This window comes from Fukomys damarensis, unplaced genomic scaffold, assembly GCF_012274545.1.
Source record: "Fukomys damarensis isolate Sample0158 unplaced genomic scaffold, DMR_v1.0_HiC HiC_scaffold_14, whole genome shotgun sequence".
Lineage (NCBI taxonomy): Eukaryota > Metazoa > Chordata > Mammalia > Rodentia > Bathyergidae > Fukomys > Fukomys damarensis.
The window spans coordinates 75,396,384-75,409,155 of NW_022900926.1; the positions used below are offsets into that span (position 1 = coordinate 75,396,384).

A 12,772-nucleotide genomic window follows, 5' to 3' on the forward strand; every position below is an offset into this window, starting at 1 on the left:
TTTTTGACGAGATCTCCTTTTATTCTTTATCCAGCGGTGTCCTTCACTGAATCCCTCGATACTCAGGTCCCTGTTCGGGCGCCACTTGTGGCTGTCCAGCCGTCACAACACGAACATGCCCGAGTCGGGGAGTGAGGATTGAGAAAGGAAAGAACACTCAAACCTGAGCGGAGACGAAGAGAAGTCTGATTTATTTCACAGAAACAGCTCCTTTTATAGGTTCACATCAACAGGAAGCACCAAGCAACTATTTGTATCTTTTATGCAAAGACCGGATTGTCTGACTCTTTGCAAAGAACATCAGATCTTTGGCTGTCTCCTTGAGTTTCTTCCGTTGCAGCAACAAGTTTAACAAGCAGAGTCCTAGAATGTTACAGATTGTATCAATGCCTTGAGTGTAGAGGTGAAGAAGTTTCCTTTTAAATGTCAAACTCCTAGAGGGCCATGGCCGGGCTCCCACACTGCTATAAACATGGGTGTGCGTATATTGCTGTGGTGTGATGCTTTTAAGTCTTTTGGAAACATTCCTAGAAGGGGAATAACTGGCTCAAATGGGACCACTAATCCTAGCTTTTTGCGTTATCTCCACACTGATTTCCACAGCAGTCGCACCGGTCTACACTTCCACCTTCAGTGGAGAAGGGATCCTTTTTCCCCCCACATCCCCACAAGCATTTGTTATTGGTTGGTTTCTTGGTAGCAGCCATTCTTTCTGGAGTGAGATGGAATCTCAGCATTGTTTTCATTTGCATCTCTTCAATGACCAGTGATGTTGAACATATTTTCATATGTTTATTTACTGAGAAAGTGTACTTCTTCATCTGAGAAATGTCTATTTCAGATGCCCATTTTTGGATTGGATCTTTAAATTTTGGGGATTTGATTTTTTAACTTCTTTGTATATTCTACATAGCAGTCCTTTGTCTGAACAGCTGGTAAAAATTTTTTCCCACTCTGTGGGTTGTCTCTTCACGCTCTTGGTGGTTTCTCTTGCCGTACAGAAGCTTTTTAGTAAGATGAGTGCCCAGTTGTTGATTCTTTGTGCTAGATCCCATGTGGCTGAGATTTTGTTCATAAAATCTTTTCCTACACCCATATCTTCCAGAGTTCTACCTAACTTATCTTCCAGCAGATTTAGTGTTTCTATTTTATTATTTAGATTTTTGATCCATTTCGATTTTAGTTTAGTGTATGGTGAAAGATATCGCCCTAATTTTAATCTTTGGCAAGTTGAAATGCAGATTTTCCAGCACTGTTTATTAAAGAAGCTATCTTTCCTCCAGTGAGGGTATTTGCCTCCTTTGTCAAAGACGAGGTGGCTAAGTATGTCTGGAGTTGTTTCTGCATCTTCTAATCTGGTCCAGTGATCTTCAGGTCTGTTCAGGAGAATGTTATTCAATTTCCATGTGATTATGGAGTTCTTGTGGAATTGGTTTTGTTTTGTTTTTGTTTTTTCTTTTGCTTTTGATCTCCAATTTCATTGTGCTATGGTCTGCCAGTATTCAGGGTGTGACTTCCATTCCTTTGCATTTACTTAAGCATGTTCTGTGAGCTAGCATGTGATCTATTTTGGAGAATGACCAGTATGCAGTTGAGAAGAATGTGTATTCTGATGTGGGGTAGAACACTCTGCAGACTTTTACTAAGTCCATTTGTTCAGAAGTTTGGTTCAATTCTAATTCTTCATTGTTGATTTTTTTTTTTTGGTCTAGTTTATCTATTTATTTATTCATATTTCTTTAGTAGCTGCTGGATTAATTACTCATGGTCCTGTGCTATTTTTAAGAAATCTCTGCAGTCCTGTCTTCTCTGTCTGATATTATGTCTTTACATGGGCTCTTTATGCTACATATACTTTCAGTGAAGTTTTTAATCTAGGATATCTGTTTGAATCTGCTTTATGGGTTCTATTTCTTTCCTATGCTGGGCATTCATGGTTTCCATCATAGTCCTGAGCTCCTCTATATTTTTATCTGTTTCTGTTCTAGAGTCTCTAACTGTATCCTTCATTTTGGTCACCACTCTGTAGTTATCTGGGAAGTTATTTTTCCTTTCACTTTTTTCTGTTCATCTGTTTTATTTCTCTTCTAATCAGTTCAAAAGTCCAGATGGTTGACTTTCAAGTTGTTCAACCTTACTGCCCCTGGATTTGCCTTTGGTGAGCTGGAAGTCTAGATTTGTGTTTCGTTTGGGTGTCTTCTCATCTTTATTTTTTTGTTATTGATATTTTTGGTTTCATTCTTGATTTGGTCTTTGGGTTTTGAGTCTATAGTGACCCTTAGGCAATCTCAGTTTTGGTATATCAGGAGGGACCACTAATTAGAACAATCACACCACCTTGGCCAGAGTAATACAGTCAGCATCAACAATAGCATCAAACACAGCTTAGAAAATGACAAATTGTCATAATTATTAATCTGTAAGCTTTAACCACATGAACTAGACTTGTGATTATATATCAAAGTCAAGGGCCCACCAGAAATATGTTTGCAGAAAATGAACCCTTCAATATAGTGAATTTACCCTCCAGGAAGAAGACTTAGAAGGAGTTGGTGGGGTAGTGAAATAGCAGGCAAGGGAAAGTTTAAAAGTAAGGCTAGGTGACCCAGGAAGATAAACTGTTGAAGCTAGGAGGAAAAGAAGGAAGGAACAAAAACAAGAACAGAATGAACTAACAGCAATAGGAAAACTAGAAACTATTATGCTCTTATAAAAAATAATAATCAAGAAAAAAAGACAAAAACAGGAATAGGAAAGGAGAGAAATGAAGAAGACAAGAAGAGAAAAAGACAAAGGAAAAAAAAAAGTCCCCTTCAAGGTATGTCTCTGCTGTCACTGGTGGACAACATGGGCTGCAGCGTGTATGATCCTAGTTGATTATTCTCAGTGAGAGTCCACTGGCTCAAGTTGGTTTCTGGCTGCGAGGCCAGAGTGGAGCTTCCTGACCTCTGAGGGTTTGAACTCGGCACAATTCTCTTGCAGGTTGGAGCCATCCCTCCTCCACAGCAAGTCTGTGTTCTGGTAGGAGGTGCTGATGCCAACCACTCACCAACCGCTGTAGTCTGCTGGGTCTTTATTACAGTGACGCTCATTGCTTTCCTCGTAGGCTTCAATTCTCAACAACCAACCTTGGAGAGGCCCTCTCTCTACTGCTCACCACTCCACCATCTTTCCAAGCTCAGAGTTATGGTCCTTCTGCTCTCCTGTTGTTTGGATCTGGCCAGTTGGCATAGGTGGTTGGCACCTGACATATTTTCATTTTGTGCTGTCATTATAACTGGAATAGATAAGTCCTTTTGCCATATACAGTTTGGTGCTTTGTCTATTACATATGGTTTTCTATTATTGGTCTACAGGTATCATAGGACTGATCCATGTCTTGCAGTCCACCTCTCTGCTTAAAGGTAGATTGCATTCTCACTAAACTAAAGATCCAAAGAGACTGAAGCCACTGGAGTTTGTAGGTCAGAGTTCCAGAGAAAGGAACTACCTCCTGAGAGTCCCAGAAATCTTCCTCAGGTCACCTCACGTGTTTTGGCTATTAGTGTGTGAGTTGGATGAGATTACATGATTCAGGTTAATATCCAGGGAACTATGAACTGACAGTTACTAAGGGTTTGACAAGGCCTAGAGACTCACTTTTTGACCAGAGTGAAAAGACCTTGTGAATTCTCTGGCTATTCAACGGACATCCAAGAGAGGCCAAACCTTTGTTGAAGAGCTCTAGACCATAAGCCAACCTTAAGGATCTGGCTGATGTACTGACCGTTCATTGCTTCAAAAGGTTTTACAGACAGATTAGAAAGAAAAAAATCCAGACAGAATGCCCAGAATGGAGGTATAATGAAACAGAAAAGTATAATTTATAACCAGGAGAAAAATTAGACATTGGAAATAGATACATAAATGACAGAGCTAACATACAAGGGCTTTTTATAAAGTTATTATTAAAATTTTAAAGGTTTTTATAAAATGTTAATATAATAGAGAAAGATACAAAATGAACCACTATAGATACAGCCTTCTATAGAGTAAAAATTTTTAAATGAAAAATTTTCTTTATAATCTCAATATCAGTTTAGATACTATTAAAGAAAATATCAATGAATTTAAAGACAGGGCTGTTGAAACTAAATCACAAAGAGCAAAAAGACTGAAACAAATGTGAATAATATCTCTGTTGACCTGTGAGACAGTAATAGTAACTGTTTGAAGTACTAGATTGGGGGTAAGGGAAAGAAAAATATATATAAGAAAAAATATCCCAGAAATATTATAAATCTGTTGCCATATACAAACCCACCAATTCAAGAAACCCAGCAAATCTCACGTAGGCTAACAAAGCCCATTATAATCAATTTAGAGGGGTAAAAAAAACAAGAAAATATGAAAAGCAGCCAGAGTAGAGAACACACGTTACAAACGGGGAAAGAAAGATAAATGGCAGTGCCTTCTCATCTAAAATAGTGCATGTCAGAAAATAGTGGAAAAGATTTTCTTAATGGGGCTACTTGAGTGCTGTAAATAAAACTATACACGCTTCCCACGCCTCCTGTCTCCCTTACCTTAACCTAATAGTGATCCCTATGACATTTATCATCATATAATAGATTGCACACCATATTTGTGTTTGTATCCTTTGTTAGATGTAACCTTTTCCCTGAGTTGTTCCTTGGTATCTTAATTTAACATCTGGAAACATCTTTCACATAATAGCTATGTACTTACCAAATAATCTGTTGAATAAGCAAATGAGTAAACAACAGTTGTTAGTATGTTAGGATTCTCCAGAAAAAAAGAAACAACAGAGAAGAGGAGGGTGCATGTACTTATAAAATAAAGACAGAGGAGTTTAAGGAATTGACTGATGGTTCTAGAGGTTTGGGAACTCTTGCCAGGCTGGAGACCCAGGGAAGAACTGGTTGGTTGAGTTCAAAAGGCAGTTCTGCTGGCTGAATTCCTTCCTTGTTTGGGGAAGGTTTGCCTTTGTTCTATTAAGGCCTTCAGCTGATTGAATGAGGACTATGTACATTGTGGAGGAAAATCTGCTTTATTCTAAGTGCACTCATTTAAGTATAATCTCATCTTAAAAATACCAAAACCATCTTGAATAATGTTTAACCAAATACCTGGGCACTGTGACCTATTCAGGTTGACATAAAGCTAACCATAATAAGGTTGTTGAAAAACAAATTCTCATACACTGCCACTGGGTAACAGGGGAGGTTGGTAAACTACTAAAAATGTTGAATATGTGCATATCTTACCAAGCAGTTTTACTTCTATTTCTATATGCTAGGAAGAACTTCAGGTTTCAAATAAGCATGTTCAATAATTTCGTAAAGAAAAATGTCATAGGGAATAATGTAAATGTATAACTGTGGGAGAAAGGATCAATTGTGATATATATATTCCTGGATGGAGCTAGTGTACAGTGATTACAGCAAAGTAGATTTACATATATCAACATAACTATAAAAGTTACTGAATGCAAAAAGTTGCAAAAGTATACATAGATTAATAGCACTTACCAGTTTTAATAATGCAGAACAATATATTGTTTGTTGCATTGGATTTTTGTTATGATTCTTTTTGCTATCTAAGGTTCTGCTGTTTCATGCTAAAGAATGTCCAGAAGCACAGGCCTTTAAACTCTGAGATTTTATGGCACTGGTGACTAAAGATACATGTAGAATTGTTCAGCAGAAACTTGTTAATGTAGCCAGTCTGAAACAAAGTGAACACTCACTGTTAATTCCTACTCATTTAGAATGCTAATTTTAAAAATAGGTAATCCACGAACAAACATGTACTTCAAGGATGTGGATGTTCAGAGTGACCATTTGCATATATTCCTATTTTAGATGAATTAAAATAAAAATCACGTTGAAGCCATCATGACATTCCGTTGTACTTATGGATTTTTTTTAACTTAAATAACTTGCTGTATATTTATTTCTTCAGCTGTGATGATTAAGAGAGAAATAAGTTGAAATTTATGTTCTTTTTATTAAGTTTCTCATCAGATCATAAGTTTGGAGTAAAGACACTACATTTGAAGTTAACCTTTTTGGGGGGTGGCGGAGCAGGGTCTCACTGTGTATTCCAGCCTGGCCTTAAACTGACTCTATATCCTGGACTGGCCACAAATTCATGGTAGTCCTGCCTCAGCCTCCCAAGGGCTAGATTACAGGCGTGCACTACCACACCCAGCATCCTTAATTTTTTACTTAATATTTAACAGCCTTCTCACAGAACATCGAATGAGACCCCTGCGCTGTTTTTCTCTCTCCTTCACAGTTATCTGATGATGGTCGCTATGTCTTATTATCAATAAGGGAAGGATGTGATCCAGTAAACCGACTCTGGTACTGTGACCTACAGCAAGAATCCAATGGCATCACTGGTAAGTTATTTTTTGGACATAGATTCCTGTGTCCATTCCTGGAAGTGCCATTAAAAAGCAGTTATTTGGTCTTTTGATTGATTTCCGAAGAAACTGTCTTCCATTCTACCACATCATCTCAGTTATTATGATCTTTTCCCTTTCACTACTGTTCCATGGAATGAGAAAAAAATTGGAGGAAGCCAACTCTTAGCTTTGCATTTTCTCTAAATTGAAGTTAAACATATTTTCTGTCCTGGAGTGTGAAAATATCCTGTGCATATTGCAGATGAGAAGTGTTAAGAAGCTGGCGCATTTACAACTGTCTAGATATAATGGAACAAACTGTCACAGGAAAGGAATTATTAGACCAGTGAGAATTTACAGATTAACAGGTAATCATACAACTGTTTAGTACTGAGCTAGATACCCTGTAACAGCCTGGTTTTCTTCCTGAAGCCGTTTGTGTCACCGTGGTGAACATAAAACCAGCCAGCTACAAAATCTGAAGGTGCTCATTTTAAAAATGTAATCTTCCAGCATCTCTATGGTATCAACATTGGCATCAAGCATGAAAGCTTTTCAGATGCACAGTTTATTATGCCAATGATCCTAGGCCCTGAAACTGTCAAATAGGCTGACACCCAGATAAGGACATGAAATTAATTATACCATGGCCCGATTAATGTAAAAATAAGTATATTTTAGAGGTACTTGGCACAGATTTCTAAATATACAATACAGAGTGCATTTCATAATAATTTGGATACCTTGTTATTCATATCTAATCTATATTTTGTGAAAGTATTTACTTGTGATCAGCATTGTATTTTTCAATTTGAGACAAATTTACATGCTAACATTCTGAGATGTTACACAGCACCATTCACACATATAGGAGGGTGGAGTCCATTTTTATTCTGGTGTTAAAGGTATATCCATTTAATAAAGCTATGTACAGTGGTACTACGGTTCATGGAAGCTTTTGTTTGTGGACAGTTGGTTCACAGACAAAAGCATTTGGCCAAATTTTGTTTTTGTTTGTCAACTCTGCATCGGATGATGAATACAACCACAACTATCTTTCCTGCACAAACACGAATGCACCTTCTTTTCCAGAATCATGGAATGAATTAAATGCGTGAACTGAGACACCACTGTATTTTCTTCTATTAAAAAGATGTCAGGCAGGTTGGGGATTTAGTTCATTGGTGCTACCACCTGCCTAACAAGCGCAGGTCCTGAGTTTGATTTTTAAAAAAAAGATCTCAGGAAAACTCCACAAACCATAGCAATTTCACGTGCTCTGGGAGAAACAGTCACCTCCCAGGAATTGTTTGGTAGGTCTTTGTAGAACGGGGCAAAATGGAGTCTGAACGGAACTGTGCTGCTTGCTGTCTTGTACACGTTCCTGTGTGGTTCTGAGATGGTAGAAAGGGCTTGTCCTCTCTGCTTTATAAAAAATTCTAATTATAGTGTCCTTACTCGAGAGTAGTGTTTTCATTTTCTGTTTATAAGTTCATTGTGTCTTTAAATTATTAAACCGGATTATATTATTAAAAGATTCAAGTTAAAAAATACAAATTGCTTAGCTTCAAATAAGAAAATTCCATCCATATATTTACATATTGAACTGCTTTTGCTATATCCATGTTAATAAGAGTTTGGAGTCTTTAAAGAAAGAAGCGATAGCAAAACTCAAGGAAGCCTTTGTTTTCTCCTCAATGTCTTAACCCCCCCCCATTTTATTATACAGTGTTAGGGATTAAGAGAAAAGTGTGATACACAGAGATTGAGATTCCCAAAGGAGTGTGCGCAGAGGTGTGCTAGGGCCTCAAAACAAAATTTTACACAGTGCGATTGTGAATGAGAAGTTTCTGACAAACCCTAAATGGCTATCTGAAGATACAGAAGAAAAAAGAAATTTATTTTGTGAACTGCCCGTTCACAACCCAAGTCACGTGCGATCTCATAATAGGTGGGGATCTCTCCCCACCAGCAAGTGTGCAGTTAGTGCTGTAGTAGACGCCAGCTGGATGTCTCCAGTTCAATTCAGTGGCGACACTGTCTACCCCACGAAGGCATCGGATCCCACAGCTAGGGGCTCAGTCCCACTTAACGCTCAGTTACAAGTCCGGGACTCTGAAACCTCTGACTGTTGGCTGCCAAGTGACGTTCCACCACCCCTGCATTGTGAGTGATTAATTTGCTCAGAGAACTTAGGGAAATGCTGTACTTTGATTTCTTAGTTTATTATGTGTTATTTTTAAAGGGCATAAATGAGCAGCCAGGTGAAGAGATACATAGGTGAGGCCTGAAACGGTCCCAAGCGCAGCAGCTTCCGTTCCTGTGGCATTGGGGTGCATGCACCATCCTCCTGCACACCTTCCTGTGAGCCTCTGCTTGTAGGGCTCTCTGAACCCTGTTTTGGGCGGTTTTATGGAGACTCCGACACATAGGCCTGGTTGAAGCCTAGAAAGCTGTGTGGAAATGTGATAGGACAAGATGGATCTGGTCTGATGCATAAGCCAGAGTGGAGAAACTAGCGGGGCCTGTCTGTCCGGATTCTTCTCGGGGAGCCCCTCTGTGCAGCGAAATGAGGGTCTGATGATTAGTGCTCAGAGAACTCTCTTGGCTACCTGCAGGGCAAAGTTGAAGGAAGACGAGAGAGAGTATATGTTCAGTTTCTGTGACCTGCCTTGGAGAAGAGAGATTAGCCTGCCTTGGAGAGAAAAAGGAGCAAGGGCAAAGAGGGCAAGGGAGTTACAGAATTGGATCTGAGACCTAAAATACCTCAACGTTATAACAGAAGCCTATGTTTTTCCTTTGTCCTTCTGTGGAGAGAAAAAGGAGCAAGGGCAAAGAGGGCAAGGGAGTTACAGAATTGGATCTGAGACCTAAACAGAAGCCTATGTTTTTCCTTTGTCCTTCTATAGCTGCTTCAGAAACAAAAACAAAAGGTGAAATACTTTAACCTTAGTACTGCAGTCATTTAGGAAATTGCAGAGGCTAGGGGAATTATAAGCCAGGAACCAAAATATAAATATATAGCACAGCTTAGATGCATTCAGATTGTGATACCTTATTTACAAGGTAAGGCAGGTGGTGACCTGCCTTGTGACTCGGTCTTTCTTTGAGGTACTTGAAGTGGCTTTAATGCAGCTTAAAGTGAATAGGTCAGAACTCGGTAAATGTTAACTATGATTATTTTCCAAGTAATTCATAATCATCTCTCTCTCCCCCTCTTTATCTCCTTCTCCCTATTCCTTTCCCTCTCCCTCTTGCCTGAGGAGCTCTAAGATAACTGTCATGTTTTAAGTTCAGATGCTAGGTCTTGGTGTTAACCTAAATTTATTTGGGTCTGTCCCTCTCTGAGTCATATAGGACCTTACATTTCTTGTTATAGTTATTTCTAGATGTTTATGTTTACAAAGTATTGATGGTTTATGAATGTAAGCATCAGAGTAGCAGAACTGTCAGGAAATATATAGTAAGAGATTTATTGCAAGAAATTAGCTTATGTGATTGTAGGGACCAGTTAGGCAAGCCTGAGATCTGTAGAACAGGTACTCAAGCAGGGCAAAAAAGCTGATGTTATTGTCCACAGGTGACAGTTTCTTCTGTATGGCAGCCTTGAATCTGCCCTTAGAGCTTTGCCACTGTTTGAATCAGTCAGGCCTGCCCAGATTATCAAGGATAATCTCCTTTCTTAAACCAGCTAATTATGGACTTTAATCACATCTACAAAACATCTTCATAGCAGCGACATGTAGATTAGCATTTGATTGATTAACTAGGCACATTAACCTGCAACAATTAAATCATGGAGAGTAAGTAACAAACAAATCTGAGGAAATTAATATAATTTAATTTTTTCATAAGGTTAATAAAGTGATCAGTGTTTGCAGTTTGTTAGGGCATCTGGGAAAATAGGTCATGTCCTGTAGATAAGGAGATAGAGTTGGAAGTGATAATGGTTTTGCAGCTGTTGAGCTCAACCTGGGCCTTTGCCAGTGAGGGTTACTGAGTTCCAGGTACAGTTAGAGGCCTGTCATCTTTTTAAAATTCTGACTTTATCAGGATTAAATTTGTGGATAATGTAAACCTCTGGATAGCAGTGCTGGGATTCTGAAAGCTCTTGATTTTGTAGTGATTGACCCAGTGGCTATCACTTTCACCCTGATGTTGAAAAGTAAGTGAATGGGGCCAGCGATTTAGCTCAGTGGTTCTGTCTCCTGCCTCATAAGCACAAGGTCCCAAGTTCGATCCCTGGTACAAGAAAAAAAGTGATTTACACAGGTCAAGATTAGTGAGATCTCATTTGTTTCTGGATTTGTGGCTGCATCATTTGTGAGTCAGTAGCATGATTATGACTCATAGAGAAAGAAGTTGTCCCTTAGTATCCACGTGGGATTGGTTCCATGACCCCTGCTGGATACCAAAACCCACAGGTGCACAAATCTTTATATAAAATGGCATAGTGCAACATTGCACATAACTTATACACATCCTCCCATATACCTTTAATTATCTCTAGCTTAACCGCTAATACAATGTAAATGCTATATAAATAGTTGCTGTAGTGCAATGTTTAGGGTAAAATGTCAAGAAAAATAAAGTCTATACATGTGAAGTACAGTTTCAGTTTTTTCCTAGTATTTTCAGTCAGGGTGGTTGAATCAGAGATGTGGAGCCAGCAGATCGGGAATGATGACTCTACTGTGTGTGTGCAAAACTAGTGAAGAGATTCAGTAATTTTAGTCTCTAAGCGGGAGACAGCCGGTGGAAATAGTCACGATTAAAACTACTTAGTCTCTTAATTTCATTTAGATGTTATAGGATTGTAATTACAAAGCTTTAAATCAGTTTTGAATTCTAACTTCAGCTCTAAACTAAATAGTTGGTGACCTTGGTTAAGTAGTTTTTTCCCCGCTCCCCAAGATTTCATGTCTGCAAGTGGGGAATTAGAAGTAAAAATGAAAATGCTTAGAAAGGACTAGCAGAATTCCTGGTATTCTCCAGTATTCCTTCTTTCTAGTTTTCCTTTTTTTTTTTTTCTTTTGACTGAGAGGAAATATTTGGAATTACTGCACTTTGCTTTTAGGTAACACAGAAAAGTAGGTTGAAGGCATCTTTTTTTTAAGAAAAATTATCTCGTCAAAACTATTCCACATACAGATTTTAGTGTTAACTTGCTTCTACAAAGCCAAATTCATAATGAAAAAAGTCCTTTAAACATAACAAAAACAGGTATCTTTGCCTTTAGGGGGCGACCATGAGGGAAAAGATCTCATTGTGAGGTTAATAATTGAAAATTCAAGGGCTGCTTACATGCCCAGGTGGTAAAAGTGACTGCTGTCTTCCTGTATCTCCTTATTTGTTCCCAGTTTTGTTGTCCTTTTAAACTGAGGAGAGGGGTAACTAACATTTAACTTAAATGCACTAGTTAACTTAAATGTTGGATGTTAGTCAAGAATGTCCTGTGGCTGAAAATTAAAGCCAATATTATGAAACCTCTACTTTTATATTACTGACATCTGTATTTCTTTTGATAATCTTAAAGCTCTCTACTTTAATTTTAATCTTTTTTTCCTCAAAGGCAAGTAGAATTATCAGCATTTTTATATAAGTTAATTCTTTATTAAGACATTGCAGAATTGCATTCCTTAAAATACTTCCTTAGGTGGCTCTTTTTTAGCATTTCTGTCATCTTTTATCTTCCAAGAAAACCTACCCATGTGCATTTCTAAATGAGAAGCACAAAAAAAGTGGTCAGGAGAAGCAATCCGGTGGTACCTCTATTCACAAACTCAATTCTTTCCATGATTCTCGTGGCAAACCAAACTGGCTATGAACCAAATCAGATTTCCCCAAAGTTCAACAGTGAACCTAAACATTGAATTTGATATGGTTCTTATTCAACTCAATTTTCAACCAGAATTGTGGTACCACCTATATTGTAGAAAAAGCATATAGCGAGAACAAAACCATACAAATAAAGGATGGAAAGATGTTGGGTCCGGTATTTAGCTCAGTTGTACCATGCCTGCCTCACAAGTGCAGGGTTCTGAGTTTGATGCCCAGTATTTAAAAAAAAAAATCTTGAAAGTTAAATGAGATCTCTGCAGAAGCAGATTCATTTTGTCTTTTAAATTTGAACTGCTGATCTTTCCCTTGCTGACCATCCTGCTTGCTGCCTTAAGAGAGTGATGTCTCTCCTGGGACCTTTGCCTCTCTTTGGAGAACCTCATTTCCACCATTCACATTTGCAGTACTCCTAATAAGAATAACCAGAAGACAGGGCAGGGGAGTTAGCTCAGTGGTTCCGCCACCTGCCTCGAAAGCGCAAGGACCTGAGTTCGATACCCAGTACAAAAAAAAAAAAAA

General features: G+C 38.4%; 1 protein-coding gene across 1 annotated transcript in view; it reads left to right on the forward strand.

The window, feature by feature from the left end:
- Positions 1–12,772, forward strand: part of Prep (prolyl endopeptidase) — a 131,164-nt gene that overhangs the window by 57,782 nt on the left and 60,610 nt on the right. The window contains exon 7 of the mRNA XM_010607198.3: positions 6,301–6,406. Coding sequence (XP_010605500.1) covers positions 6,301–6,406 — 106 coding nt within the window. The remainder of the gene's footprint in view (positions 1–6,300; positions 6,407–12,772) is intronic.